This window comes from Hibiscus syriacus, unplaced genomic scaffold, assembly GCF_006381635.1.
Source record: "Hibiscus syriacus cultivar Baekdansim isolate YM2019G1 unplaced genomic scaffold, ASM638163v2 tig00110985_pilon, whole genome shotgun sequence".
NCBI lineage: Eukaryota > Viridiplantae > Streptophyta > Magnoliopsida > Malvales > Malvaceae > Hibiscus > Hibiscus syriacus.
In genome coordinates, this window is record NW_024062939.1 from 10,183 (window position 1) to 35,868 (window position 25,686).

Consider the following 25,686-nt stretch of genomic DNA (forward strand, 5'->3'; position numbering starts at 1 on the left):
TGTCTTTAAAATCTATAAAGTCACAATTCACATCATAATCTGAATCAAACAATGATAATCATTATCCAAATCTAACATTAATAATCTGAGTTTGAATTATATAATTTAATTTAAGAATATATTATCCAAATCAAACAATGATAATTTAAATTAATTTCATTTAAGAATATATTAATATAATTTAAATTAATATATTCTTATGATACTTTATAATTTATAATTTAAATATTATTATTATTATATTAATAAATTATATAAATAATTTTATTTAAGAATAAATTAATAAATCAGAGTTTGAAAACCAATCAGTAAGGGAAACAAATCAAATCATTATAAGAAACATACCATGTTCCCTTGTTTCAAGTATATCTCTAATTTGAAACATCTTCACTGCTCAAGACAAGTTGACCTCGTACGAATTGGAGCTTCTAAGATGCAAAAGGAATTTAGTAAGTAAAATTTCTAAGCTACTTTTCCAAACTTATACAATTAAAACAGTCGAAGAACTATGTGGCCCATCATAATACATTTGAAAAAGTTATACCTTGTGCAGGTCTGAGTTTTAAGCCTCTGCTACAAATGCTAGTTTTTGCTTTAACTGGACAGACAACAATTTCTCATTGTGGAGGGGTGATTCTAGTTCTTCTTTCTCTTCCTTGAGCATTGCTAGAGTGTGCTCGTCAGTCTCCTCACCTTTGGATTTCTGCATGCACTCAAAACTTAAGTGAAAGAAATAAACCAAATGATACAGAAAATGTGAATCTGAACACATTAAATCTTCAATGGCAGATATATAAAACAGAAGCATTCAAGACATACTCAGAGTATGTGTTTTGTATCAGAGGATTTCAAGTTCAACCATAGATTTTCAATTAAGCTTAAATTGAATTGATATTGAATACAGATTTCGAGTCTCGAGTGTTCTCCTTGCCAGGGTTAGGCAATGAACTACATTTACTGTCCCATACTTGACAGTAATGCATAACTATTTTCACTTAAAAAATAATGCTAAACCATTGAAACATAAGAAAGTTTCGAACTTCAAATTTGGCCATCAATGCAACTATTAGATATAGGTTCACATCACTATCTCAGAAAGAATCTTAGTCAATATAGTCTATGATTTCATGCAAATGCATAACTAGACTTTTTTCGATAAGAAAGGGAGGCCTCATTAAAACCCACTTCATATCCATTGAAATACAAGAAGGTATCTCAATAAACATAGAAAGAAGGAAAAGAGTGTCTCAAATGTATAACTAAACTAAAGACTAATTTATACAATTCAATCTATTTATGTAACAATAGAACTAGAAGCTCAACAGGAAAGAGAAATTATTTAGTAAGAAGTAAGTCTGTAACGTATCCCGGTGGTGGATCAAAGCTGAGCTTTGACCCTCGTCGCCTACTTGCGGTGAGGGGGTGTTTTGTACATTCTAGTTATACCTGACGTCCATTACGTCCATAGGATTATAGAAGAAAAATACATCATTTTTCGGCTATAGATCTTCTCCATTTCTAGGTTTCTAGAAATATCGTTAAATGATACTAACATTTACGATAAACTATTTACTTAATCAGACATTGTTGACAAAAGTTTTTCTCTTATGAAAGAACATTTGAAAGGATATTTCTGGTGATAATAGAACCATACATTGTTTGAAACTTAGATTGCTGCAAACAAAATTCCGTCAACACAAAAAAAAATCTAACAAAAGAGGGTCCAATTATAACTCACCATTTGTTGAAGAAGATTTTGCACCTATAAAAATCAAAGAAATCGTTATCAAACACATAGAGGAAATTAGCAAACCAAAGCAACTTATTACTGTTTTACATCCATTAGATAGTATTATCCGACAAGGACAATCTTAACAGTTCAAAATGAATCAAAATCGACAGTGGTTATGCCACCATTGTAGTAGCATAAACATCATACTTTAAAAGTAGTTCTTTTTTTTTATAGAAGTTGGAGGTCTTATTAAAAACTCTCTTCGTATTCGTTCACATACTAAGAAGTATGTTAACGAACATTGGAAGAAAGAAAAGAGTACCTCAAAGTTTATTAATAATAATACCCATTACAACAAACACCTTAAGCTCATAAAACCTCATCCAAAGTCACAATCGAATCACCTTATTTCTAAATACACCTCCAGCAATAGAATTAAAACAACGCAACAGAACATAATACAAAAGGGACGCAACACCTGCAACCATATAAACTAAATCAAAACACAATTAGAGAGACAAGATCTAATGAGATTCGTCTTCTTCAGGAGTCCAAGAGTTTGGCTTGAATGAAGGCTCTATCTCATGCACCATGATCTTGAAGGAGTTGTCACCAACCTTCAATTCCAACGTCGCATCAATTCTCGCACCAGCCTTTGCGAGGACTTGAATTTTTGGCCGATCAAAGGATGATGGTGACTGACAGCTTTCATCGATTGCTAGTAACTGACCCCAACAATCAACAATGTTCTTGAAAGTATCCCAATTCCATACGTGAAACGGAACACCCTCGCAAACTAACCATACTCGGCGACACTCCATTACCAAACTCTTTGACCAAGCTTCGACTATGGAGAACCACTCTGCGAGAGTCTTTGATTTATCGTTCTCAACACTTCTCAATGAAGCAGAGTCTTCGAAAATCATTAATACTGCATTACCAACAGCTCTCAATAAGGAGAAGCCAGTGAGGCCCTTTGCATGCATTTGTCTAGTGAGATGACCGATTTTAATAAATTCTTTGCACCATCCCACTAGACAATTGCTCAACACCTAAAGTTTTTCTTCATATATAACGCCTTCAGCTTTATAAAGATTCTTCCTCGAATCATCTCCCATCTCGGACTTACGAAAAACACCTGTCGAGGACTTTCTCCAATAGGAATGTCGAGGTTTGAATTTAGCGAAAGAAACTCCAATTTTGTTACCGTCGATATGATAGCCATTCATTTTTGAGATCGCTCTCCTTGCTTCTTCGATTGATGCGAAGCGAATGAAACCAAAGCGAACTCCTTTTGAATTTCTTTTATTTGGAATAAAAGCATCAAGTACCCGACCGTGAGAGCAAAATAAAGATCCAAACCTCTTCCAATGGATCTTCTCTGGTAAATTCTCAATAAATAACTTGTAACATCCAGACTTGTCATTACTGCACCCTTTGTGGTGGACTCCCCGATTCCCTCGTGGACACCATCTACTGCAGACTTTTTAACGCAACACCCAGTTTTAACAGGCACATGAGTACTAGGAGATCCTAGAGAAGCTGGATTTGGCAATGGCAATACTGGATGAACAGAAAAACGTCCATTGTCAAAAGAATCAGAATCAGAAACTAATCCTCTTTTAACAAGATTCTTCCTTGCCATCTCAATGTGCAAAAGAGACTTCAACTTAGCATCAAAAACCATTTTCTGAAGGACATCCTTGGCAGCAACCGCAAATTTTGCATTTGAGAAGAGAGCGAAACCCTTAGGCTTTTCTCCCTTGAAGTTCAATTGCGAATCTTCATAACCTGGAAGCCATCTAAGTAGATTCTGTAGCTCTCTCTCTTTGACGTCTTCAGGCAGACCCATAATGAAGATAGTACGAACCTCGTCACAATTAGAAGGGTGAGATGGCGGAGAAGATGCAGCTGCAGAGGGTGTATGAGCATGGACCGAAGGTCTCTGCTGGAGAGAAGAGTGGATTCCAGCACCCGGCATGTGATGAAAGACTGATGAAGTGAAAAACCCAGATACTTGACGAACTAATCTGGAAAAAAAAATTCCTATAATAAGAGCTCAGAGTTGAATCGACAGTGTCGGAGGAAATCCACCAATAAATGAGTCTGAAGACTGGGACAGCAGAGGAGAAAAGCAGAAGGTTTGGAGCAGTGAACGTCTGTTCTTGCTGAAACTGCTCACTGCAAAACTGCTCACTGCGTCTGTTCTACCGGCGAAGTAAATGAAGTCTACGTATCACCCCTGGATATAAAATTTCCAGAACAAGAGCTCAAAGCTAAATGGGCAGTGTCGGAGGAAATCCACCAATAGATGAGTCTGAAGACTGGGTCGGCAGAGGAGAAAAGCAGAAGGTTTGGAGTAGTGAGAGTCTGTTGCTGAAATTGCGCACTACAAAATCATGGAGAGATACAACTATTCTTGACACTAAGAAATGGGTTATGGTCGCAGAAAGGCTCTGAGTACGGAGGAGATGCGATGTCTGGTGTACGTTCAACGGATGGAGACGAAAACGACCGTGAGCGGCGTTTAGATCTATAACGAATAAGAGTCTTAATCGGAAAACCAAACCCAGAATAGGAAACACCTTGTGCTGGCGATCTTCCCAGGAAAAAACGACTTCAAAACGGTGGTCGGAGTGTGGCGGATGACGGCTGACGATGGCGGCGGACGACTGGTGGTTGTCGGTGGAAAGATGCCTGGGCTCGTGGAAATTTGAATTTTGAATTTTGAAAACGCCTAGGTTTTAAAAGTAGTTCTTTAATCTTACAAAGAAAAGGTTAGGAACTCACACAAACAGTAAAATCAACAGTATTTTGCTTTGACTTGTCCGAATTATAACCATCCTGAAAAAAGTGTAACAGTCAGCTTTCAAATTACATATCATTAGTCGATCAAATCCTCAACTACCTAGAAACTTTACTCCTCTAACAAAATTTACACAAACAATCAGGTTTTTACGAATTTGGGCGAAAACTGCATAGGAACTATGAAAAATCTAAAAAAGAACAAGCAATTGCATGCCATTAATTAAGGTTTCAATCTAAAAAGTACATTAAGACTGATAACAAAGCCCATATTTTAAGCCCCCAACGCCAGCATTTCAAGCATAAACAATTTTAATCCCCAAAAAACAAATATATAATAATTTATAGTTTATAATTTATAGTTTAAATATTAATATTAATATTATGATTTTGATAAATTATACAAATAATTTAATTTCATTTAAGAATAAATTAATAAATCAAATTTTGAAAACCATTCAATTAGGGAAACAAATCAAAACACTATAAGCAATGTACGGAAAATGCTTTATAAAAATATTTTAAATAATATTAGAATAATCTAAATTAATTTAATTTAAGAATTTATTAATATAATTTTATAGAATATGATTGGAAATGTCAGCTTCAAAATATGTGATTTTGTTGATTTATAGCTTATTTGAAGCGCAAAAACATTAGTACTTCCTTACTAGTAGAAGTAACATTTTACCTGGCTTGTACATGCAACAAAATTGCCACTTAGATTCCATGGAGTTTTCTGCAGCTCCAATTCAATGTTTGATGCAGTAGCAAGAGTTGACTCATAGCACTGGTTAGAGTTGTTAGTTGTGTGATTCCTAAATGTTTAAGTCGGTACATACCAGCTTGCATGCTTTCATAAGCACATACCTGTACAAGATTGAGAAAAGAAAAAATCAAGATAGATGAAATATGTGTAAACACATGCATTTCTAACCTCATAGTCTTTATATATTTTCTGTAAATATTACACATATCAAGGATCATGATAGGATAGAAACAAAGCATCTTGTTTTTCATTTCTTTTGTCTAATATATGAAGCAAAAGCATATTCATTTCATATATGCAGAATAAATAAATAAATAAATAAATAAAGGGATAGAAATAAAAACGGTACTTAATGATCTAGCCCTTTGTATTACCACCCAAACTTTCCTTCCGAGAATGGTACTCCGGCATGGAATAATATAGTATCTCTTCCTTCATATTGTTGACCATATGAGAAGCCTATGCAAAAAAAAGAGAGCATAAACAAGAAGAAAGCTTGCTGCAAAATATTGAACATGTAAATTCTAGCCAATAATACCTTCGCAATAGGAGTTATAAACTTAACCATGAATGATTTTACTTTCAACAGTGATGGTCAAAAGGAGTGAATAAAACTGATCACCAAACCCTTGATATAATTTAAATTAGTATATTCTTATAATATTTTATAATCTATAGTTTAAATATTATTATTATTTTATAAATTATACAAATAAATTAATTTAAGAATAAATTAATAAAATTATACCTTGTACATGTCTGCATTAAGCCTCTACATATGCTAGTTCTTGCTTTAGCTGGACAGACAACCATTTCTCATTGTGAAGTGGTGATTCTAGTCCTTCTTTCTCTGCCTTAAGCATTGCTAGAGTGTGCTCGCCAGTCTCCACAACTTTGGATTTCTGCATTAAATCTTCAATGTCAATAATTATTTCATGTAGCCCAACCCCTGGCAATGCAGGAGGGTGGGGGTGCAAGAAAGAAGTCAATCAAATAATAAAAAAAGGGTATTGTTGCTTACTTGAGAACAAGAATTCCATGCCTTAAAGATCTTTCTAGTTAGAACCATTGGCTCAAGTAAGAAAGAAATATCAACTACCGTTGAGCAAAATAGCATCTCCATCTGTAAACAAATCATCCATATTCATAAAAATTGCCACTACTTCATTGGCTTATTTATTCCAAGTTTCAAACAAAAAAGAAAGAGAATTTTAAGGCTAAACCTGTGTTGTTCCTGGATTCAAGGATAGTTACCTTTGTAGATTTAAACATAAATTGGACAGGACAATTAAGGTAAACCAGTGAACCCTTGGTTAGTCCATGAGAACACCAGATAGTTTCACATGTCTTCCATGGATACACCATTTGTTTCATAGTAAACCCTTGAAGCTGTATCAATATCAGGTAAACAAACCCTTGTATAAAAGTAAAATATCATCCATATTTGAAACGTTTCAAAGATTTTAAGTCAAGAAAAAACCAAAATTAAAAGGAACAAAATATGAGAAATTATGAAGAATAAACCTGAATTGAAAGCCTATTATAAACATATTCATGCAATAAAAAAATAACTCATCGATTGTCACATTAAAAAAATAATTTGAATAAAAAAAGGCAGAGTTAACTGAAGAAAGCAAATTGAATCACTAGACCAAAGGCATCAACATGTGAAAACAATGAAAATGGAAGTACATAGAAACTATTTTTACAAACAAATAATACAATGTCCTAAATTTTATTTTTCGTATTTTTTCTTACTAAGCAAACACAGAGAAACGCAACAAAAGAGAAACCAAACCAGACATAAATAAAAGGGAATTGGTCACATGCAGAACTGAGAAACCTTTGCAAATGAAATAACAGGTTCAAAACAACACTAACATGTAATCAGAAATGAAAACTCAAATGTCAACAATTTATTAGATTTAGGTAAAAAAACAAAATCCCTAATCTGTAATCAGAATATAAATCAAATTTTTAAAAAACCCAGAAAAAATTCATCACAAAATATAATCTAACAAAAGTATAAATTAAAAGAAAAATGTAACAGATACAAGAATTGGGTAAAAGAAACTAACCTGAGAATCTAAAGAATTGATTGATATAATCAATGGGCAAGTTTCTTAAATGGGTGATAAGTAGTGCTCAGTTTTTATTTTTATAGATGGGATTTCAACCGTTGGCTTAGGATAAAAGGGTAATTATACCTAAATTCTTATGATATTTATAATATTATTATATTTATAAACTATATAAACAATATAATTTAAGAATAAATTAATTTAATTTAAAAATATATAAATAATATTAGAATTATTTAAATTATTTATGTTAAGAACATATTAATATAATTTAAATCTATAATTTAAATATTAATGTTATTATATAGGGCAGGATCTAATTATACTGTGTAAAACTCTTTTAGTTTATACCATTTTAAGACCAGTAGATGGGAGAAATTAAAGAGTGAAATTAATCGTGGAAAATGAAAAGATATTCACTAAAAAAACGAATTAATCTCAATCTTTGATTTATCTCAATCCAATGGCTCTAAAGATTAAAGCCAACGCTGAATCATAGACTATATTGCATGAGATTAAAGCTCAAGAGATTTTGATCAAAGTCTCGGATCAAAACAGCTCTAATCAAGTTTCTTTTAACCAATGTTGAGTTAAACTTCCCATTTAGCTTCTGCAAAGGCCAAAACTGACCTAATAATTACTAAAGATCCTGATTGAGAACTTTAATGCACCATCTTGTTCCTCTTTAAAGATTATGTATTTTAGTTAAGGGAAGGGGGGAGAGCGGGTTTGGAGACTTGGAAAGCCAAGATTGTGGTGTCCCTAACAGGCACTGCATGAAATATAAGAAGAAAATCCAACCGACATGTAAATGTGCAGAACCTGATTGATATGCAAAATAGCAATTTAATGTATAGGAAATACCTTACAAAATGTTGCAGACACTGGACCATCCTTTTCCGAGGCAGCTAGTTCTTGGATGACCTTCTCCAACCCTTTACTAATGGCTTGCATCTCGTCTGCCAAACATTTCAATTGTACCTGCATGGTAATCAATAATTTTGCTTAACATCACATGGAAAAGGTTAAGCAATTTAAATATGACCTGAAAAGGCCATAAAAATCTTACCTTTGTTGCAGATTCCAAAGTCGCAAGGTCTTTTGGAAAATCTATTAATTCTGGCAACTTTTGGCTCAGGACCTAAAAGTTAGAGGCCGTAAAGAGTAAAGTATAAATCGACATTCTCACATATAATAAGGTATGGTTTGCAATGTCAATAAAAGCATTTTCTACTATGGCAATAAGTTAATGATTGCAAAAGTAAAACAACCCAACATACCATGCATTTTCTGCAATAATTTTCATGATATTAGTAACCTTTAAATTTGAAAATTAGTCTTCAACAAAATTGAAAAAGGATGCAGTGAATGTCTGCACGCATTCAAGCATTTTACTTGGTACAATAAGACAGGCATTCCATCTTGAAACATAAGTGTAGGAGTACAAGAATATTCAAGTTATTCAAACAAATTTAACAGGAAAGATCAGAATCAAGAAAATTAAGGTAGATGGTCTTGTACCTTACAAAGATAATGCATGAGAGTCATCTTTTTATTCCGAGCTCGTGTATCTGTGAGTTTAAGGAGACTATCCAACCGAAAACCAACAGCAGAACCTGTGGGGACGAACCATAAATTTCTGAAATGTTTGGAGCAAATTGATGCTTCTTGAAAAATTTGTACAGATATGACATCTAGGGATTCGATTTCTATTCTTAGCAGTTAAGGTAAAAATACAGGATTACAGGACCGTGTTAAACATTTAAGAGACTCAATTAACAATAAGAAAACAGTGAAAATACACAACTCATTCAAGAAGAATAACAGAAGGCAAATCAGAAGTGAAAAGACTGACCTTGTTTCCCATTAACAAATTTATCTAAGCAGAATGGGATACAAAAAGATGACTAAAATAAGATAGTTCTTCATCTATTAATAAAATATACCTCCTCAGTTAAATCACTCACCCCTAGCAGTTCCTTGGTTCAAAGCATTTCCCAGAGAAAGAATAGTTTGCATGATCCTTTTCAATTTGACCGAATTCCTCACCTGGTGAATGCATTGGTGAAATGGTTTAAATGACTAAAATCTTCAGGAGAAATAATACCTTTAATTGGAAAAGCTAATTTATGTCCAAAAAAAGCTTAACTTGCCTCTCCAACAGCAGAGTTTACAATGTCCAAACTATTTCTAAGATCAGAAACCTGCAAAGGTGCAAGAAGCACCAATTAGGTGACAACAACAGTAGAAAGCATCTCATACCAATCTGAGTACACAGGTTCTCCTCATACCTGGGAATAAAATTGTATTTTGAATAAGAAAACTCTTAGCTTAGACTCTACTGGTGGCACTGTCATCAATTCTAGGAAAAACTGTCACCAAATACTGAGCAAGTAATCAGATCATAGATCGAATCAAACAATGATAATCACAGTCTGTATATTATGTAAATGATAATGCACCCATACACCTTACACACCGTCCGAAACGTATGTTCCATACAACCACTAACTACAACACACCATCCGAAGTAGGGTCTACCACAAAGACAAAGGCCACTTAATTCGAAGTGATTTTCAACACATCAAGTGAATACACTAAACTTCCCCTATCAATCCAAACCCAATATAACATGATAAAATATTTCATTCGAATTTTGATCTAATCCGAATGCAAAATATTACATATACAAATAATCTAAATGCATCTCATAAATTCTAAATCTGATATATCAACATATTTTACATAACACTTTTCAAACAACAAATAATAATAATAATAATATTCTAAAACAAGCAATAATAATCATTTTTCGAATGTTATGCAAATAATCATGCACCCTTACACCTTACAAATCATCCAAATTTGGGTCTGCCACAAAGGCAGAGGCCACTGAATCCAAAGTGACATCCTTATATAACTTGACAACATATATCATCAGAATTCTAATTTTATCCGAATGAATAAATATTACATATATAAATAATCCAAATGCATTGCCTAATTTCTAAGTTCGATATATCAACATTTCACAAGACATTTTCCAAACAAAATACCATACAATCAATAATCTCAAAACAACTATGGTCACAATAAACAAAGAAAATGTCAATCAATCAGATAACTAACAAAAAAAATATTGCACCGTACAGAGAGACACATTAAATCAAACATTATACAAATCACATTTTAATTCACATCATCTAGCACATCGTGTCTTTAAAATCTATAAAGTCACAATTCACATCATAATCTGAATCAAACAATGATAATCATTATCCAAATCTAACCTTAATAATCTGAGTTTGAATTATATAATTTAATTTAAGAATATATTATCCAAATCAAACAATGATAATTTAAATTAATTTCATTTAAGAATATATTAATATAATTTAAATTAATATATTCTTATGATACTTTATAATTTATAATTTAAATATTATTATTATTATATAAATAAATTATATAAATAATTTTATTTAAGAATAAATTAATAAATCAGAGTTTGAAAACCAATCAGTAAGGGAAACAAATCAAATCATTATAAGAAACATACCATTGTTCCCTTGTTTCAAGTATATCTCTAACCTCATAGTCTTTATATATTTTCTCTAAATATTACACATATCAAGGATCATGATAGGATAGAAACAAAGCATCTTGTTTTTCATTTCTTTTGTCTAATATATGAAGCAAAAGCATATTCATTTCATATATGCAGAATAAATAAATAAATAAATAAATAAAGGGATAGAAATAAAAAACGGTACTTAATGATCTAGCCCTTTGTATTACCACCCAAACTTTCCTTCCGAGAATGGTACTCCGGCATGGAATAATATGGTATCTCTTCCTTCATATTGTTGACCATGTGAGAAGCCTATGCGAAAAAAAGAGAGCATAAACAACAAGAAAGCTTGCTGCAAAATATTGAACATGCAAAATAACTCATCGATTGTCACATTAAAAAAATAATTTGAATAAAAAAAGGCAGAGTTAACTGAAGAAAGAAAATTGAATCACTAGACCAAAGGCATCAACATGTGAAAACAATGAAAATGGAAGTACATAGAAACTATTTTTACAAACAAATAATACAATATCCTAAATTTTATTTTTCGTATTTTTTCTTACTAAGCAAACACAGAGAAACGCAACAAAAGAGAAACCATACCAGACATAAATGAAAGGGAATTGGTCACATGCAGAACTGAGAAACCTTTGCAAATGAAATAACAAGTTCAAAACAACACTAACATGTAATCAGACATGAAAACTCAAATGTCAACAATTTATTAGATTTAGGTAAAAAAACAAAATCCCTAATCTGTAATCAGAATATAAATCAAATTTTTAAAAAAACCCAAAAAAAATTCATCACAAAATATAATCTAACAAAAGTATAAATTAAAAGAAAAATGTAACAGATATAAGAATTGGGTAAAAGAAACTAACCTGAGAATCTAAAGAATTGATTGATATAATCAATGGGCAAGTTTCTTAAATGGGTGATAAGTAGTGCTCAGTTTTTATTTTTATAGATGGGATTTCAACCGTTGGCTTAGGATAAAAGGGTAATTATACCTAAATTCTTATGATATTTATAATATTATTATATTTATAATCTATATAAACAATATAATTTAAGAATAAATTAATTTAATTTAAAAATATTTAAATAATATTAGAATAATTTAAATTATTTATGTTAAGAACATATTAATATAATTTAAATCTATAATTTGAATATTAATATTATTATATAGGGCAGGATCTAATTATACTGTGTAAAACTCTTTTAGTTTATACCATTTTAAGACCAGTAGATGGGAGAAATTAAAGAGTGAAATTAATTGTGGAAAATGAAAAGATATTCACTAAAAATGAATTAATCTCAATCTTTGATTTATCTCAATCCAATGGCTCTAAAAATGTGTAAAACTAAAAGAGTTTTACATACTATAAATGGATCCTAATCCTTATTATATTTAAAAATTATATAAATTAATTAATTTAATTTAAGAATAAATTATATAAAAATATTTAAATAATATTATAATAATTTAAACAATTTAATTTAAGAATATATTAATATAATTTAAAATTATAATTTAAATATTAATATTATTATATGGGGGCAAAATCCAATTATAGTGTGTAAAACTCTTTAATTTTACATCATTTTAGGATCATTGGATGAAAGAAATTAAAGACTAAGATTAACCATGGAAAATGAACAGATATATACTAAAAAACATATTAATCTCATCCTTTGATTTCTCTCAATCCAATGAGACTAAAAAACTGCAAACCTAAAAGAGTTTTACACAATATAAGTGGATCCTAATCCTTATATATTTATAAATTAATTAATTTAATTTATGATATTTTAATTTAAATAAATAATATTATAGTAAATGTCGAGGATTTTCCTAATGTGAATGAAAAAGCAAAAATGCATAAGGACAATAAATTGTGACACTTACATTTTCTTCAACTATAGAGCTGAGAAACAGAGAACCAATTTGTCGCTCGATTCACAAAGATTCCTTTTCTTCTGCCTATTGACTTCTTTTCCTCTAGGATATTCCTTGTTGTGAACTGGCAAATGTCTACAAATGAAGCAATAACTTAATGAAATTTCCATGAGCATGAAAAGGTGAAGTTTGTAAAGAAACTAGAATAAACTGGATGAAACTTCAACATACCCTCTTAAAACACTTGTTTTTCTACTTCCTTGAGATTCTGACTCTTCATTAGGTAACTTAGAAGAAGCATGGAGAGGGCACAACATTACAAAGTTATCCTATTGTGATCCAAAATAAATATACACTCGTTAACAAGGAACGAGTCTTTAACTTCCCAAAAAATCATATGAAGTCCAGAAAACTGCCCAATCTGTATCGCTTACAGTATCCCACCGGCATTGTGAGACTAATTTTGCACAGGGAACATGGAAACTTTTATGACAACTCTTTTCGAAACAGCCAAACGCTGCACCTTTGAGTCCGCAACAGGAGCATTTTATTTTTCGACTTCTGGAGTTCATTTTCAAAATAAACATTAGGAGCCCTGAAAAAAATAACATTATTATATATTAAAATTATCGAAACTGTACCGAAAGAGCATATTCGGTTATGAACACTTTTACCATTCACTGCAGTTCTTGTGCGAATGTATGACCTTAAAGCCACCATTGTAATCTTGAGGTACAGGTCTACCTTCATAGCAATTAACCATCTCTCCTGTAGCCTGCAATTTTATATAGCAAATAAACTTCATCAATTTGATTGAAAAGATGGGCAATTTTAGTCATATCATAGACTTTACAGGAAATACTAAACCTCAAAGTCTTCTATTGAAAGACAAAAAACATTGTGTTTTATTTGTAATGGTCTCACATTTACACAAGGTCGCTTCATTTGCTAAAGGCAACTTATTTACTGTTGAACCATGACCATATGAAATTCCAACAGTGGGACTCCCATTAACCTTTTCATTTAGTCTTTCTAAAGCCATATTACTATTTCCTTGCTGCTGTTGATCTTCAGCCAACACACTTTTTGTGTCACCACTAAAAGAAACTTTCATCTTTTTCTTACAACTTGAGGTTTTTTCACTTTTCAAACTTGTAGTCAACTTTACTGCCCAAGCACGTTTAATTGATCCTTTTCTAACCTGTTTTGCACCACTTTCATGAGCCAAGGGAGTGGAGTGGGAAATGAGGACTTCTGTTTAATCATATTTTCATTTGTCAGACTTCATTAGATAAAAGAACCTATTACTGCCAGTGCAAAGATAGATAAAAGAGCTCATTAACTATTAACATCAGATCAAAAGACAAATGATGAAAACTTAATTAGATAACTTCAAGAATTCTCAGAATGACAACAACAGAACTAACACATGAACAATATACCCTGTAATCAGGGATAGTATTAAGGTCATAGAGCTTTCTGTTTTTCAAATAAACGGTCAACTCTGAAGTTTGGCATTGTAGGTTTCAAATGAGCCATTAGGAAACTCCAAATGAATCATGTAGCATCCTTTATTCATTTAAGAGGATTTTGTAGGCAAGGAGAGCATAATGATGTCACTGTCATCAAGCCTAGACTAGAGAGTAAACAAGAACGTCCCAAAGGTTTAAGGCTTGAGCCTTGTCAAGTTTATTTGTTAAAAGATTACGATGCACGATAATGCTTAACATACTTCAAATATTAAGTGATATGTACGTCTACTTACCATGAGAAGCTGAGAAAGGTATAGTGTATTTCATTTGTATAACATGACGTATTTCTGGTTAAATCTTAAAACTCTTGATGTTGCCATCAGAATCTCCAACATACCTGCAAATTTAGAAATTAAATCGATATGAAAAATTCAATTGTCGCATGTGCTCTCTTGAAAGTTGAAATAACCTACAGTAGAGCAAAGAACCGAAGCTAGACTTGCATGTCGGGACTAGTTTGCATAACTGCAAAAGAAGTAATTTCTTCTTTAAAGACATATACATGAGACAAGAGCCTCTTTTCCGAGTCCCATACCTACTTTACAATTTCCATAAAAATTAATTCCCATATGAAAGAGAGAAAATAAGACATATTTATAGGTAAAGTATAGAGCAAGAAGACATATTTGTTTGTAAAAGTAGACATATACATAGAAACTACTTTTACAAACAAATAATATAAAAATACAATGTCCTAAATTTTATTTCTAATAATTTTTCTTAGAAAGCAAAGACATAGCAAAACATAAAAAGAGAAACAAAACCAGGCATACATGAAAATGAATTGGTCACATGTAGAACCGACAAACCTTTACAAATAAAACAACACTAACATGTAATCAGAAAAGAAAACCCAAAATGTCAACAATTTATTAGATTTAGGTAAAAAACAAAATCCCAAATATATAATCAGAAAATAAATCAAATTTAAAAAAAAAACTAAAAAAATCAAGAAACATGGCCACATACAACTTACTATCACTCTCAATAATCAACCGTCTCTTAGAGCACCAGCTAGAAGATTCAAAGAAAATTAAACCATGTTTAATGGCCTTAAATTCCATTAAAGGACCCAGACCAGCAGCTTCTTGAAAAGATCCTAACACTGTGCAACACTCGTCTCTTAAAATCCTGCCTAAATCGCAAGCCTTCCAATCACCATTAATAGCAGCATCCACGTTCAGCTTTAGAAATCCCGTAGGGGGATGGGACCAAAAAATTTTATTTACTATCAGACATTTTGGAAATCCCATGGGGTCCATCACAAAAACATATACCATTAATTTCAAAATTCTAAGTGACATTTACCCCGTCATATGAATTCACTGAACTTCTCTTATCAATCCAAGCCTTATATAACATGATAATACATTTCATTCAAATTCTTATCAGATACAAATGTAAGAATATTATATATACAAATAATTCGAATGCATCGCATAAATTCTGAGTGCAATATATCTACATATTTACATAACGTTTTTCGAGCAAAATACCAAACAACTAATAATCGCAAAACAATAAATCTCGCAATAAACAAAGAAAATGACACCCAATCAAAAAAAACTCACAAACCAAATATAACACCCTATAGGAACACACCTTGACAAAATCAAACAACGATAATCATATTCAAAATATTATGCAAATACTCATAGACCCATACACCTTACAGACCATTCAAAGTGGGGCTTGACACAAAGGAAAAGGCCATTGAATTTAAAGTGATATTCACTATGTCGAGTGAATACATTGAACTATCAATCAAGACTCAATATAACATGATAAGATGTTTCACTCGAACACTAAATGATCCAAATGTAAAAAAATTAAATATAAAAATAATTCAAATGCATCGCATAAATTCCAAGTCCGATATATCAACATATTTCACACAACATTTTCTGAACAAAATATCAAATAATCATTAATCGTAAAATATTCATGCACGCAATAAATAAATAAAAAATTAATTAATCAGATAACTCACAAACAAAATATAACACCCTATAAATACACACCTTGACAAAATATTCTAGCAGCGACCAACAATTCCCAATCTTTGAAGTGTAAAATCACAATTCACATCATAGCCCGAAACAACAATAAAAAACATATTCCAAATTAAACATTAATAATCAGAGTCTGAATACTATGCAAACGATCATACACACATACAACTTATTGTTCAAAGAGTAAAGTCCGAGAACCACTCTAATTATAACACACCATCCGAAGTGTTGTCCACCAAAAAGGCATATGACCCTGAATCTAAAGTTACATTCACCCTATGGAGTGAATACACTAAAACTTCCGTATCAATCCCAACCCAATATAAATTGATAACATATTTCATCTAAATGGAAGAATATTACATATACAAATAATACAAATGCACCGCATAAATTCTATGTCTGAAATATAAAAATATTTCACAAAACATTTTCCAAACAAAAAAAAAACAATCATGCTCATAATAAACAAAAAAAATGTCAGTCAATTACATAACTCAGAAACAAAATACAACACCCTAGAGAGATACACCGTGAAAAAATATTATAACAACGACCAACGATTTGCACAATATCTTTAAAAAGCATAAAATCACAATTCATATCATAGTCCATATCAACCAATAATAATTATAATCCAAATCAAACATTAATCAGTCCTAATATTATGCAAATGCTCATGCACCCATACGACTTACGCATCGTTCGAAAAGTAAGTTTTCAGAACCACTCTAACTCCAATAGACCATCCAAAGTACGATTCGCTACAAAAGCATAAACCCCTGAATTCGAAGTGAATTTCACCCCATCGAATAAATACACGAAACTTCCCTTATCAATCTCAACCCAATAAAAAATTATAACAAATTTCATCTGAGTGTAAGCATATTACCTATACAAATAATCCGAATACATCACATAAATTCTAAGTATGATATATCAATTATTTCACGTAGCATTTTTCGAACAAAATACCAGACAACAAATAATCGCAAAACAATCATTATCGTAATAAACAGTGAAAATGTAAGTCAATCAGAAACCTCACAAACAAAGTATAACATCCTATAGTGACACACCTTGACAAAAATATTCACACGGTGTCTTTAAAGTGCATAAAGTCACAATTCACATCATAGATCGAATCAAACAATGATAATCACAGTCTGAATATTATGTAAATGATAATGCACCCATACGCCTTACACACCGTCCGAAACGTATGTTCCATAGAACCACTAACTACAACACACCATCCGAAGTAGGATCCGCCACAAAGACAAAGGCTACTTAATTCGAAGTGACATTCAACACATCAAGTGAATACACTAAACTTCCCCTATCAATCCAAACCCAATATAACATGATAAAATATTTCATTCGAATTTTGATCTAATCCGAATGTAAATATTACATATACAAATAATCTAAATGCATCGCATAAATTCTAAATCTGATATATCAACATATTTCACATAACATTTTTCAAACAACAAATAATAATAATAATAATAATCTAAAACAAGCAATAATAATCATTGTTCGAATATTATGCAAATAATCATGCACCGGTACACCTTACAAATCATCCGAAGTTGGGTCTGCCACAAAGGCTGAGGCCACTGAATCCAAAGTGACATCCTTATATAACTTGACAACATATATCATTAGAATTCTAATTTTATCCGAATGTAAGAATATAACATATATAAATAATCCAAATGCATTGCCTAATTTCTAAGTTCGATATATCAACATTTCACAAGACATTTTCCAAACAAAATACCATACAATCAATAATCTCAAAACAATTATGCTCACAATAAACAAAGAAAATGTCAATCAATCAGATAACTAACAAAAAAAATATTGCACCCTATAGAGAGACACATTGAATCAAACATTATACAAATCACATCATCTAACACATCATGTCTTTAAAATCTATAAAGTCACAATTCACATCATAATTCGAATCAAACAATGATAATCATTATCCAAATCAAACATTAATAATCCGAGTTTGAATTATATAATTTAATTTAAGAATAAATTATCCAAATCAAACAATGATAATCATTATCCAAATGAAACAATGATAATTTAAATTAATTTCATTTAAGAATATATTAATATAATTTAAATTAATGTATTCTTATGATATTTTATAATTTATAATTTAAATATTATTATTATTATATTAATAAATTATATAAATAATTTAATTTAAGAATAAATTAATAAATCAGAGTTTGAAAAACCAATCAGTAAGGGAAACAAATCAAAACATTATAAGCAACGTACCATTGTTCTCTTGTTTCAAGTATATCTCTAATTTGAAACATCTTCACTGCTCAAGACAAGTTGATCGCATACGGATTGGAGCTCCTAAGATGCAAAAGGAATTTAGTAAGTAAATTTTCTAAGCTACTTTTCCAAACTTATACAATTAAAACAGTCGAAGAACTATGTGGCCCATCATAATACATCTAAAAAAGCTATACCTTGTGCATGTCTTCTTTAAGCCTATGCTACATATGCTAGTTTTTGCTTTAACTGGACATACAACAATTTCTCATTGTGGAAGGGTGATTCTAGTTCTTCTTTCTCTGCCTTGAGCATTGCTAGAGTGTGCTCGCCAGTCTCCTCACCTTTGGATTTCTAGAGTGTGTTTTAATTAATATTATAATAATTTAAATTTAAGAATTTATTAATATAATTTTAAATTTATAATTTAAATAATATTATATGGGGCAAGATCTAATTACACTATGTAAAAATATTTTAGTTTTACACCATTTTAGGACCATTGGATGAAAGAAATTAAAGAATGAGATTAACCGTGGAAAATGAACAGATATTCACTAAAAAAACGAGTTAGTCTCAACCTTTGATTTCTCTAAATCCAATGGCACTAAAAAAGTGTAAAACTAAAAGAGTTTTGCGCAGTGTAAATGAATCCTAATCCTTAATGTATTCATAAATTATATAAATTAATTAATTTATATAAAAATTATATAAAAATATTTTAAATAATATTAGAAAATTTTAATTTAAGAATATATTAACATAATTTCAATTAATATAATCTTATGATATTTTATAATTTATAATTTATAAATAATTTAATTTTAAAATAAATTAATAAAACTATACCTCGTACAGGTTTTTGTTTTAAGCCTTTGCATATGCTAGTTCTTGCTTTAACTGGGCAGACAACAATTTCTCATTGTGGAATGGTGATTCTAGTTCTTTCTTCTCTTCCTTGAGCATTGCTAGAGTGTGCTCGTAATGTCTCCTCACCTCAGGATTTCTGCATACACTCTAAACTTTAAGTGAAATAAATAAACCTAACGATACAGAAAATGAGAATGAACCCATTAAATCTTCAATGTCAGATATATAAAATAAAAGCATTCAAGACATTCACAGAGTGTGTTTTGTATCAGAAGATTTCAAGTTCAGCCACATGGATTTATCTTGAAAATTGCAAAACCAGGAGAATAAAAATGTGACAAACAACAAGCAACCTATCACTAAGGCCTTGCTAAGCATCCAACCTAAAAATCACTTAGAAATAGGCAAAGAAATCCCAACCTAAAAGTGGAGATGCAATAAACATCAAAACTACATTTACGATGTACCATTTTTCATTGGAGCAGACACAATAGTTCTCAGTCTGAAACTACTTATCATGCAACAAACTTCCCAAAGTTTAACAAATATGATGCCTTAAATTAACAATTCGTTAGCATCAAAAACTTATGTTCATAAACATACATTTTATTCCATGCATAAACATGATGTGCCTAATTTCACACATACGATTATCACAACCCAAATCATCCACTCTCAACTTATATAATAACTTTTTCCAATTATTCACCCAAAACCCAGTAGGTTAACATTAAATACGCATCCACGGAATTAATTTCATAGAAAGTTTAAATTACAGAGAAAACTATGCAAAACCTAAGATCCTGACAACAAAAAGGTTGTCATATGGCATTTGTTTGTTCCGGGGAAAAATCACCCCTTAAACCACATATATAATTTATAGATTTAACTCTTTTGGCAAGAAAGTCAATGGTAGTCTATTTAATTAAAAATATATATGTAAAACACATAATAAACTCGAGCATCCAATCTTTATTTATATAAGGATAAATTTTGTGGAATTAAAGAGATTAAAAGACAATGAGTGAATATTACCTTTGCTACATCTTTCAACACCGAAAAGGTTGCATCTCTGACATGGGATCCAACCATTAAGACACTACAATTCAAATTCACAACATTCCAATAGTAATAGCATTTAAATAATAATAGGATAAAAAACAGAGCATCTCCTCCTATATGATTTTATAAAGACAAAGTAAAATGTTTCAGACCATTACTAGATGATGACCATCACAGAGTTCAGTTGCCATTAAAAGGAAGGAAGATTCATATATTATTTATTCAAATTGTTTTGGATACTTGAGTAGAAAATTTTACTAAATGCACTTAGCTAGCATTGCCGAAAGCAAGAGAAAACTTACATTAGAAAACCCTTCATCATCAGAATCCTTCATATCACTGAAAGAGGGAAGTTCAGGCGGTGCTGTGTACACACATTGATCGCTGTCCGTGAGCTGACTTACCATGAGAAGCTGAGAAAGGTATAGTGTATTTCATTTGTATAACATGAAGTACTTCTTGTTCAATCTTAAAAACCTTGATGTTGCCATCAGAATCTCCAACATACCTGCAAATTCAGAGAGAAAAGAAGACATATTTATAGGTAAACTATAGAGAAAGAAAACATAGGCAATACTGATTCTGATGACACTAAAAGTAGATTACTCTCATATCTAATATGATAGAATCAGCAATTAACCAAGCAAGTAACTTGCTTCAATATGGTTCTTGAAATTTACATTGATATATTAAGGATGCCTTGATTCTGGACAAAAATTAAGTACCTTGAAATAACTTTAAAAAAAAGTTTTACAAGGAAAAAAAATACTGATATAGCATTATTAATGATAGTATCAAGAAATCCAGATTGAGAAATATAGCATCATAAACATGTTAAACTGTCACGTTTCTTTCTCATGTGATAATTAATCAGATATGACCTGCCTTTAGTTGCATCAAGTCCATATTAATCTGTTCAACAGAGGTAACAAAAGCATACCTTAAACAGTAAGTGCATAGACAGCAAGGTAAACGATGATACCTTTTCTGATTGAAGTTGATTATTTACTGTCAAAGTGAACTGTGCATATCCACTCCAGCAGGGTAGACTTTCTGGGTCGGCAACATCCAAATACATAGACAAATGATCCACGTTGTAATCAAGAAAATCAAGAACACTGAGGTATGCAATTGTATTAAAGACTAAACTATCATCGCCAAAACAGAAAATCAAGGGGGAAAGTGTAAGTACTATCAAAAAGACTAAACTATCATCGCCAAAACAGAAAATCAAGGGGGAAGTGTAAGTACTATCAAAAAGGAATGAGCAGTGTACCATTTAAAACCATCAACGATAAAATCATATGAGAAAATCAAGGGATTGGGACTCTATTAACAAATCGAGAAGTAAAATCACAACAAAATAAAACACTGTTCTTCATCTTCTTGTCGCTGAAAAATAAAGAGTAATCAAGAAAAATTCAAAAATAACTAAATCATAAGCAGTAGAAACCGTAAAAAATACGAAAGGCCAACTGAAGATATAGCAACGAGATGCTTGTCGTTCGAGAGTGTAATTGGAGAGTTTGAGATGGAACAAAGAGAGGATATGATAGCGGGTGAGAGAAATGTTAGGGTTTGAAAACAGAAGTAATTTTACTTCAAATTCACAACATTCCAATAGTAATAGCATTTAAATAATAATAGGATAAAAAACAGAGCATCTCCTCCTATATGATTTTATAAAGACAAAGTAAAATGTTTCAGACCATTACTAGATGATGACCATCACAGAGTTCAGTTGCCATTAAAAGGAAGGAAGATTCATATATTATTTATTCAAATTGTTTTGGATACTTGAGTAGAAAATTTTACTAAATGCACTTAGCTAGCATTGCCGAAAGCAAGAGAAAACTTACATTAGAAAACCCTTCATCATCAGAATCCTTCATATCACTGAAAGAGGGAAGTTCAGGCGGTGCTGTGTACACACATTGATCGCTGTCCGTGAGCTGACTTACCATGAGAAGCTGAGAAAGGTATAGTGTATTTCATTTGTATAACATGAAGTACTTCTTGTTCAATCTTAAAAACCTTGATGTTGCCATCAGAATCTCCAACATACCTGCAAATTCAGAGAGAAAAGAAGACATATTTATAGGTAAACTATAGAGAAAGAAAACATAGGCAATACTGATTCTGATGACACTAAAAGTAGATTACTCTCATATCTAATATGATAGAATCAGCAATTAACCAAGCAAGTAACTTGCTTCAATATGGTTCTTGAAATTTACATTGATATATTAAGGATGCCTTGATTCTGGACAAAAATTAAGTACCTTGAAATAACTTTAAAAAAAAGTTTTACAAGGAAAAAAAATACTGATATAGCATTATTAATGATAGTATCAAGAAATCCAGATTGAGAAATATAGCATCATAAACATGTTAAACTGTCACGTTTCTTTCTCATGTGATAATTAATCAGATATGACCTGCCTTTAGTTGCATCAAGTCCATATTAATCTGTTCAACAGAGGTAACAAAAGCATACCTTAAACGGTAAGTGCATAGACAGCAAGGTAAACGATGATACCTTTTCTGATTGAAGTTGATTATTTACTGTCAAAGTGAACTGTGCATATCCACTCCAGCAGGGTAGACTTTCTGGGTCGGCAACATCCAAATACATAGACAAATGATCCACGTTGTAATCAAGAAAATCAAGAACACTGAGGTATGCAATTGTATTAAAGACTAAACTATCATCGCCAAAACAGAAAATCAAGGGGGAAAGTGTAAGTACTATCAAAAAGGAATGAGCAGTGTACCATTTAAAACCATCAACGATAAAATCATATGAGAAAATCAAGGGATTGGGACTCTATTAACAAATCGAGAAGTAAAATCACAACAAAATAAAACACTGTTCTTCATCTTCTTGTCGCTGAAAAATAAAGAGTAATCAAGAAAAATTCAAAAATAACTAAATCATAAGCAGTAGAAACCGTAAAAAATACGAAAGGCCAAATGAAGATATAGCAACGAGATTCTTGTCGTTCGAGAGTGTAATTGGAGAGTTTGAGATGGAACAAAGAGAGGATATGATAGCGGGTGAGAGAAATGTTAGGGTTTGAAAACAGAAGTAATTTTACCTGAGATGGGCGGGATTGCGGGAATAAATAGTCAAATTTTTATTTATTTACCTAAGATAGATCAAAAAAAAAATAGTCGTTGCAAAGGAGCGTAAAATTTGAAATTTAAAATATTTTTATTTGATTTATTTACTTTTCTTTAAAATTATCTCTTTTATTTACGAATAAAATTTGATTTTTTTAATCGATTATCTATGAATTTTAGTTTGATTAATTTCATTTCTTCTTTTTCATTTTGATTTTAAAGTTATTTTCAAAAACAAATTAATAAAAAACTTTAATATATGATTTTAAATATTATTTAATAAAGATTATTTTTTGTCAAAAATATTTTAATATTTTTTTGACGATGACGAATCGACGTTTTATACCTCAGGAACCCTATGATGAAAATTGTGATCCCACACGATTTCGACGGTCAATCAGTGGTAACTACGACAACACATGATTGAGAAGGTGACAGGGACTATGTCGGTGGCGATGGCGATGGATTAGGATTAAGATTAAGATTTGGGGATTTTAGAGATATGGGGCTTCTTTATAATTTAAGAGAAATTATGATTTTTTTTATAAATATGTTAATATTTTTTAAAAATAAATTTTAAAATTATTAGATTGTGACATGTGTCACTTGACAGAAGAAATAAACGCCGTTCACGGCCCGAACACCTAAATTGGTAACGTTGGACACCGGAAGCATTCAAAAAATAGTTTAGACACCTTTTATAAAAATATTATAGTTTGGACACTTATTTTGTATTAAACCTTATTCATTTCTCAGCAAAATACAAAATCTGGAAAAAAAACAGTACAAAACAACAAAACTAAACACATTAAGCCACAAGCACCATACAACTCGAGAAACAAGAAGTACAGCAGGGATAAAGGAGTGTTTTATACATATAGATATACGTGTATACATACATGTGTCATACTATATACAATTGTAGTTATATTACATAAAATAGTTTTTAAAGGAGTGTTTTGTAATTTATAATATATGAATTAAACCTATAATTTATATTATCCCTATATCATTCTATTGAATTTTAGAATTTAAAGAACAAATAAATAAGATTACTTTAATTATAATATGTGAATTAAACCCACGATTTATTCATGATAAAGAAACTAAAAAAAGATTTAGACCAATAATTTGTTTCATTACAATTATTGATCTAATTCATTGATAAACAAAGGAATAGTTTAATAATTCTCATGAAACTCGTGCCTTGGTGGTGTTGAGGGTAGTTTCAATCAAACATCGTTGTGTACATATGATTTTATATTAAGAGATAAATTTAAATTTATAAAATTTTAAGAGTCGAAAATATTTTTTTAATAATAAATAAATAAAATCTAAAATATACAATAATTTTAAATTTTAAAAGATAATTGCCTCATCTACACCGTCTAAATCCGTCCCTAATTGCTTATTAATATTATCAAAATCTCTGTAATAAAATTCTTTAATTTATAAACAATTTGTCAATCGGTCAAAGGAGGGACAACATCGAAAGTTGAAAATATTTGTACTAATTCATGTTTATCTACAAGCCAGCATCATTCCAAATTCGCCTCTTCACGAGCTGGAAAACAAATCACCATTAACAAATCACCGTTGAAATCCACCGGTTTGTGTCGCCACCTTCACACCGCCGTCGATCGTCTGACATCTGTAGGGTCAAGCGGCTCCCGATACCGCTAGCATAAAAAATAAAATTAAGAATAGGACCTGCGGTTGGAGGAATCTGGGAGTATTAAAAAAAAGAGTTTAGTGGAAACTTATAAACAATATCCAATCACGTGCTTCCACTTGTAACTCCGCCGGCGGCTGTTGTTATCTTTACCATCGTCGGTGTCCACTTGGGAGGAGAATAAACAGGATCATTTTTAAGGAGGGAGGTTCCGAATCAGGATCATTATTAGCCAAACTAC

General features: G+C 31.1%; 2 protein-coding genes and 1 long non-coding RNA gene across 4 annotated transcripts; all 3 read right to left on the bottom strand.

Moving 5' to 3' along the window:
* Window positions 1-348: 348 nt before the first annotated feature.
* On the bottom strand, window positions 349-10,122 carry LOC120148719 (formin-like protein 17). 2 transcript variants are annotated; one of them, XM_039161752.1, is made up of 14 exons: window positions 9,679-10,122; window positions 9,541-9,591; window positions 9,355-9,436; window positions 8,909-9,003; window positions 8,457-8,528; window positions 8,252-8,368; window positions 6,561-6,695; window positions 6,328-6,429; window positions 6,055-6,208; window positions 5,681-5,765; window positions 5,229-5,407; window positions 1,739-1,762; window positions 545-703; window positions 349-428 (listed from the first exon to the last, which is right to left on the bottom strand). In XM_039161752.1, the coding sequence occupies exons 1-9, from the start codon at window positions 9,742-9,744 to the stop codon at window positions 6,071-6,073; spliced, it is 858 nt and encodes a 285-aa protein (XP_039017683.1). In that variant the 5' UTR covers window positions 9,745-10,122; the 3' UTR covers window positions 349-428; window positions 545-703; window positions 1,739-1,762; window positions 5,229-5,407; window positions 5,681-5,765; window positions 6,055-6,070. The 2 variants fall into 2 exon arrangements, with proteins under 2 accessions (XP_039017683.1, XP_039017682.1); XM_039161751.1 differs by having other exon boundaries at window positions 5,656-5,765.
* Window positions 10,123-11,158: 1,036 nt separating this feature from the next.
* On the bottom strand, window positions 11,159-13,456 carry LOC120148720. Its single transcript, XR_005518399.1, has 4 exons — window positions 13,302-13,456; window positions 13,099-13,196; window positions 12,877-13,002; window positions 11,159-11,270 (listed from the first exon to the last, which is right to left on the bottom strand). It is a non-coding gene; the product is annotated as an uncharacterized LOC120148720 (long non-coding RNA).
* A 5,466-nt stretch (window positions 13,457-18,922) lies between these two features.
* LOC120148706 lies at window positions 18,923-25,601 on the bottom strand. The gene is made up of 9 exons (XM_039161743.1): window positions 25,555-25,601; window positions 22,664-22,715; window positions 22,510-22,620; window positions 22,023-22,042; window positions 21,633-21,798; window positions 20,953-21,063; window positions 20,624-20,687; window positions 19,568-19,724; window positions 18,923-19,072 (listed from the first exon to the last, which is right to left on the bottom strand). The coding sequence occupies exons 1-8, from the start codon at window positions 25,599-25,601 to the stop codon at window positions 19,711-19,713; spliced, it is 585 nt and encodes a 194-aa protein (XP_039017674.1). The 3' UTR covers window positions 18,923-19,072; window positions 19,568-19,710.
* Window positions 25,602-25,686: the final 85 nt, after the last annotated feature.

Coding starts and splice junctions, on each gene's coding strand:
- LOC120148719 (XM_039161752.1), bottom strand. CDS start 9,744: ATGACAGTGCCACCAGTAGAGTCTAAGCTAAGAGTTTTCTTATTCAAA. Junction 6,430..6,560: donor TTATGTTTAAATCTACAAAG/GTAACTATCCTT, acceptor ATTTGTTTACAG/ATGGAGATGCTATTTTGCTC. Junction 6,209..6,327: donor CATGGAATTCTTGTTCTCAA/GTAAGCAACAAT, acceptor GATTTAATGCAG/AAATCCAAAGTTGTGGAGAC.
- LOC120148706 (XM_039161743.1), bottom strand. CDS start 25,601: ATGGTAAAGATAACAACAGCCGCCGGCGGAGTTACAAGTGGAAGCAC. Junction 22,716..25,554: donor GGAGTTACAAGTGGAAGCAC/GTGATTGGATAT, acceptor CTGAATTTGCAG/GTATGTTGGAGATTCTGATG. Junction 20,688..20,952: donor ATGATGAAGGGTTTTCTAAT/GTAAGTTTTCTC, acceptor TTTGAATTGTAG/TGTCTTAATGGTTGGATCCC.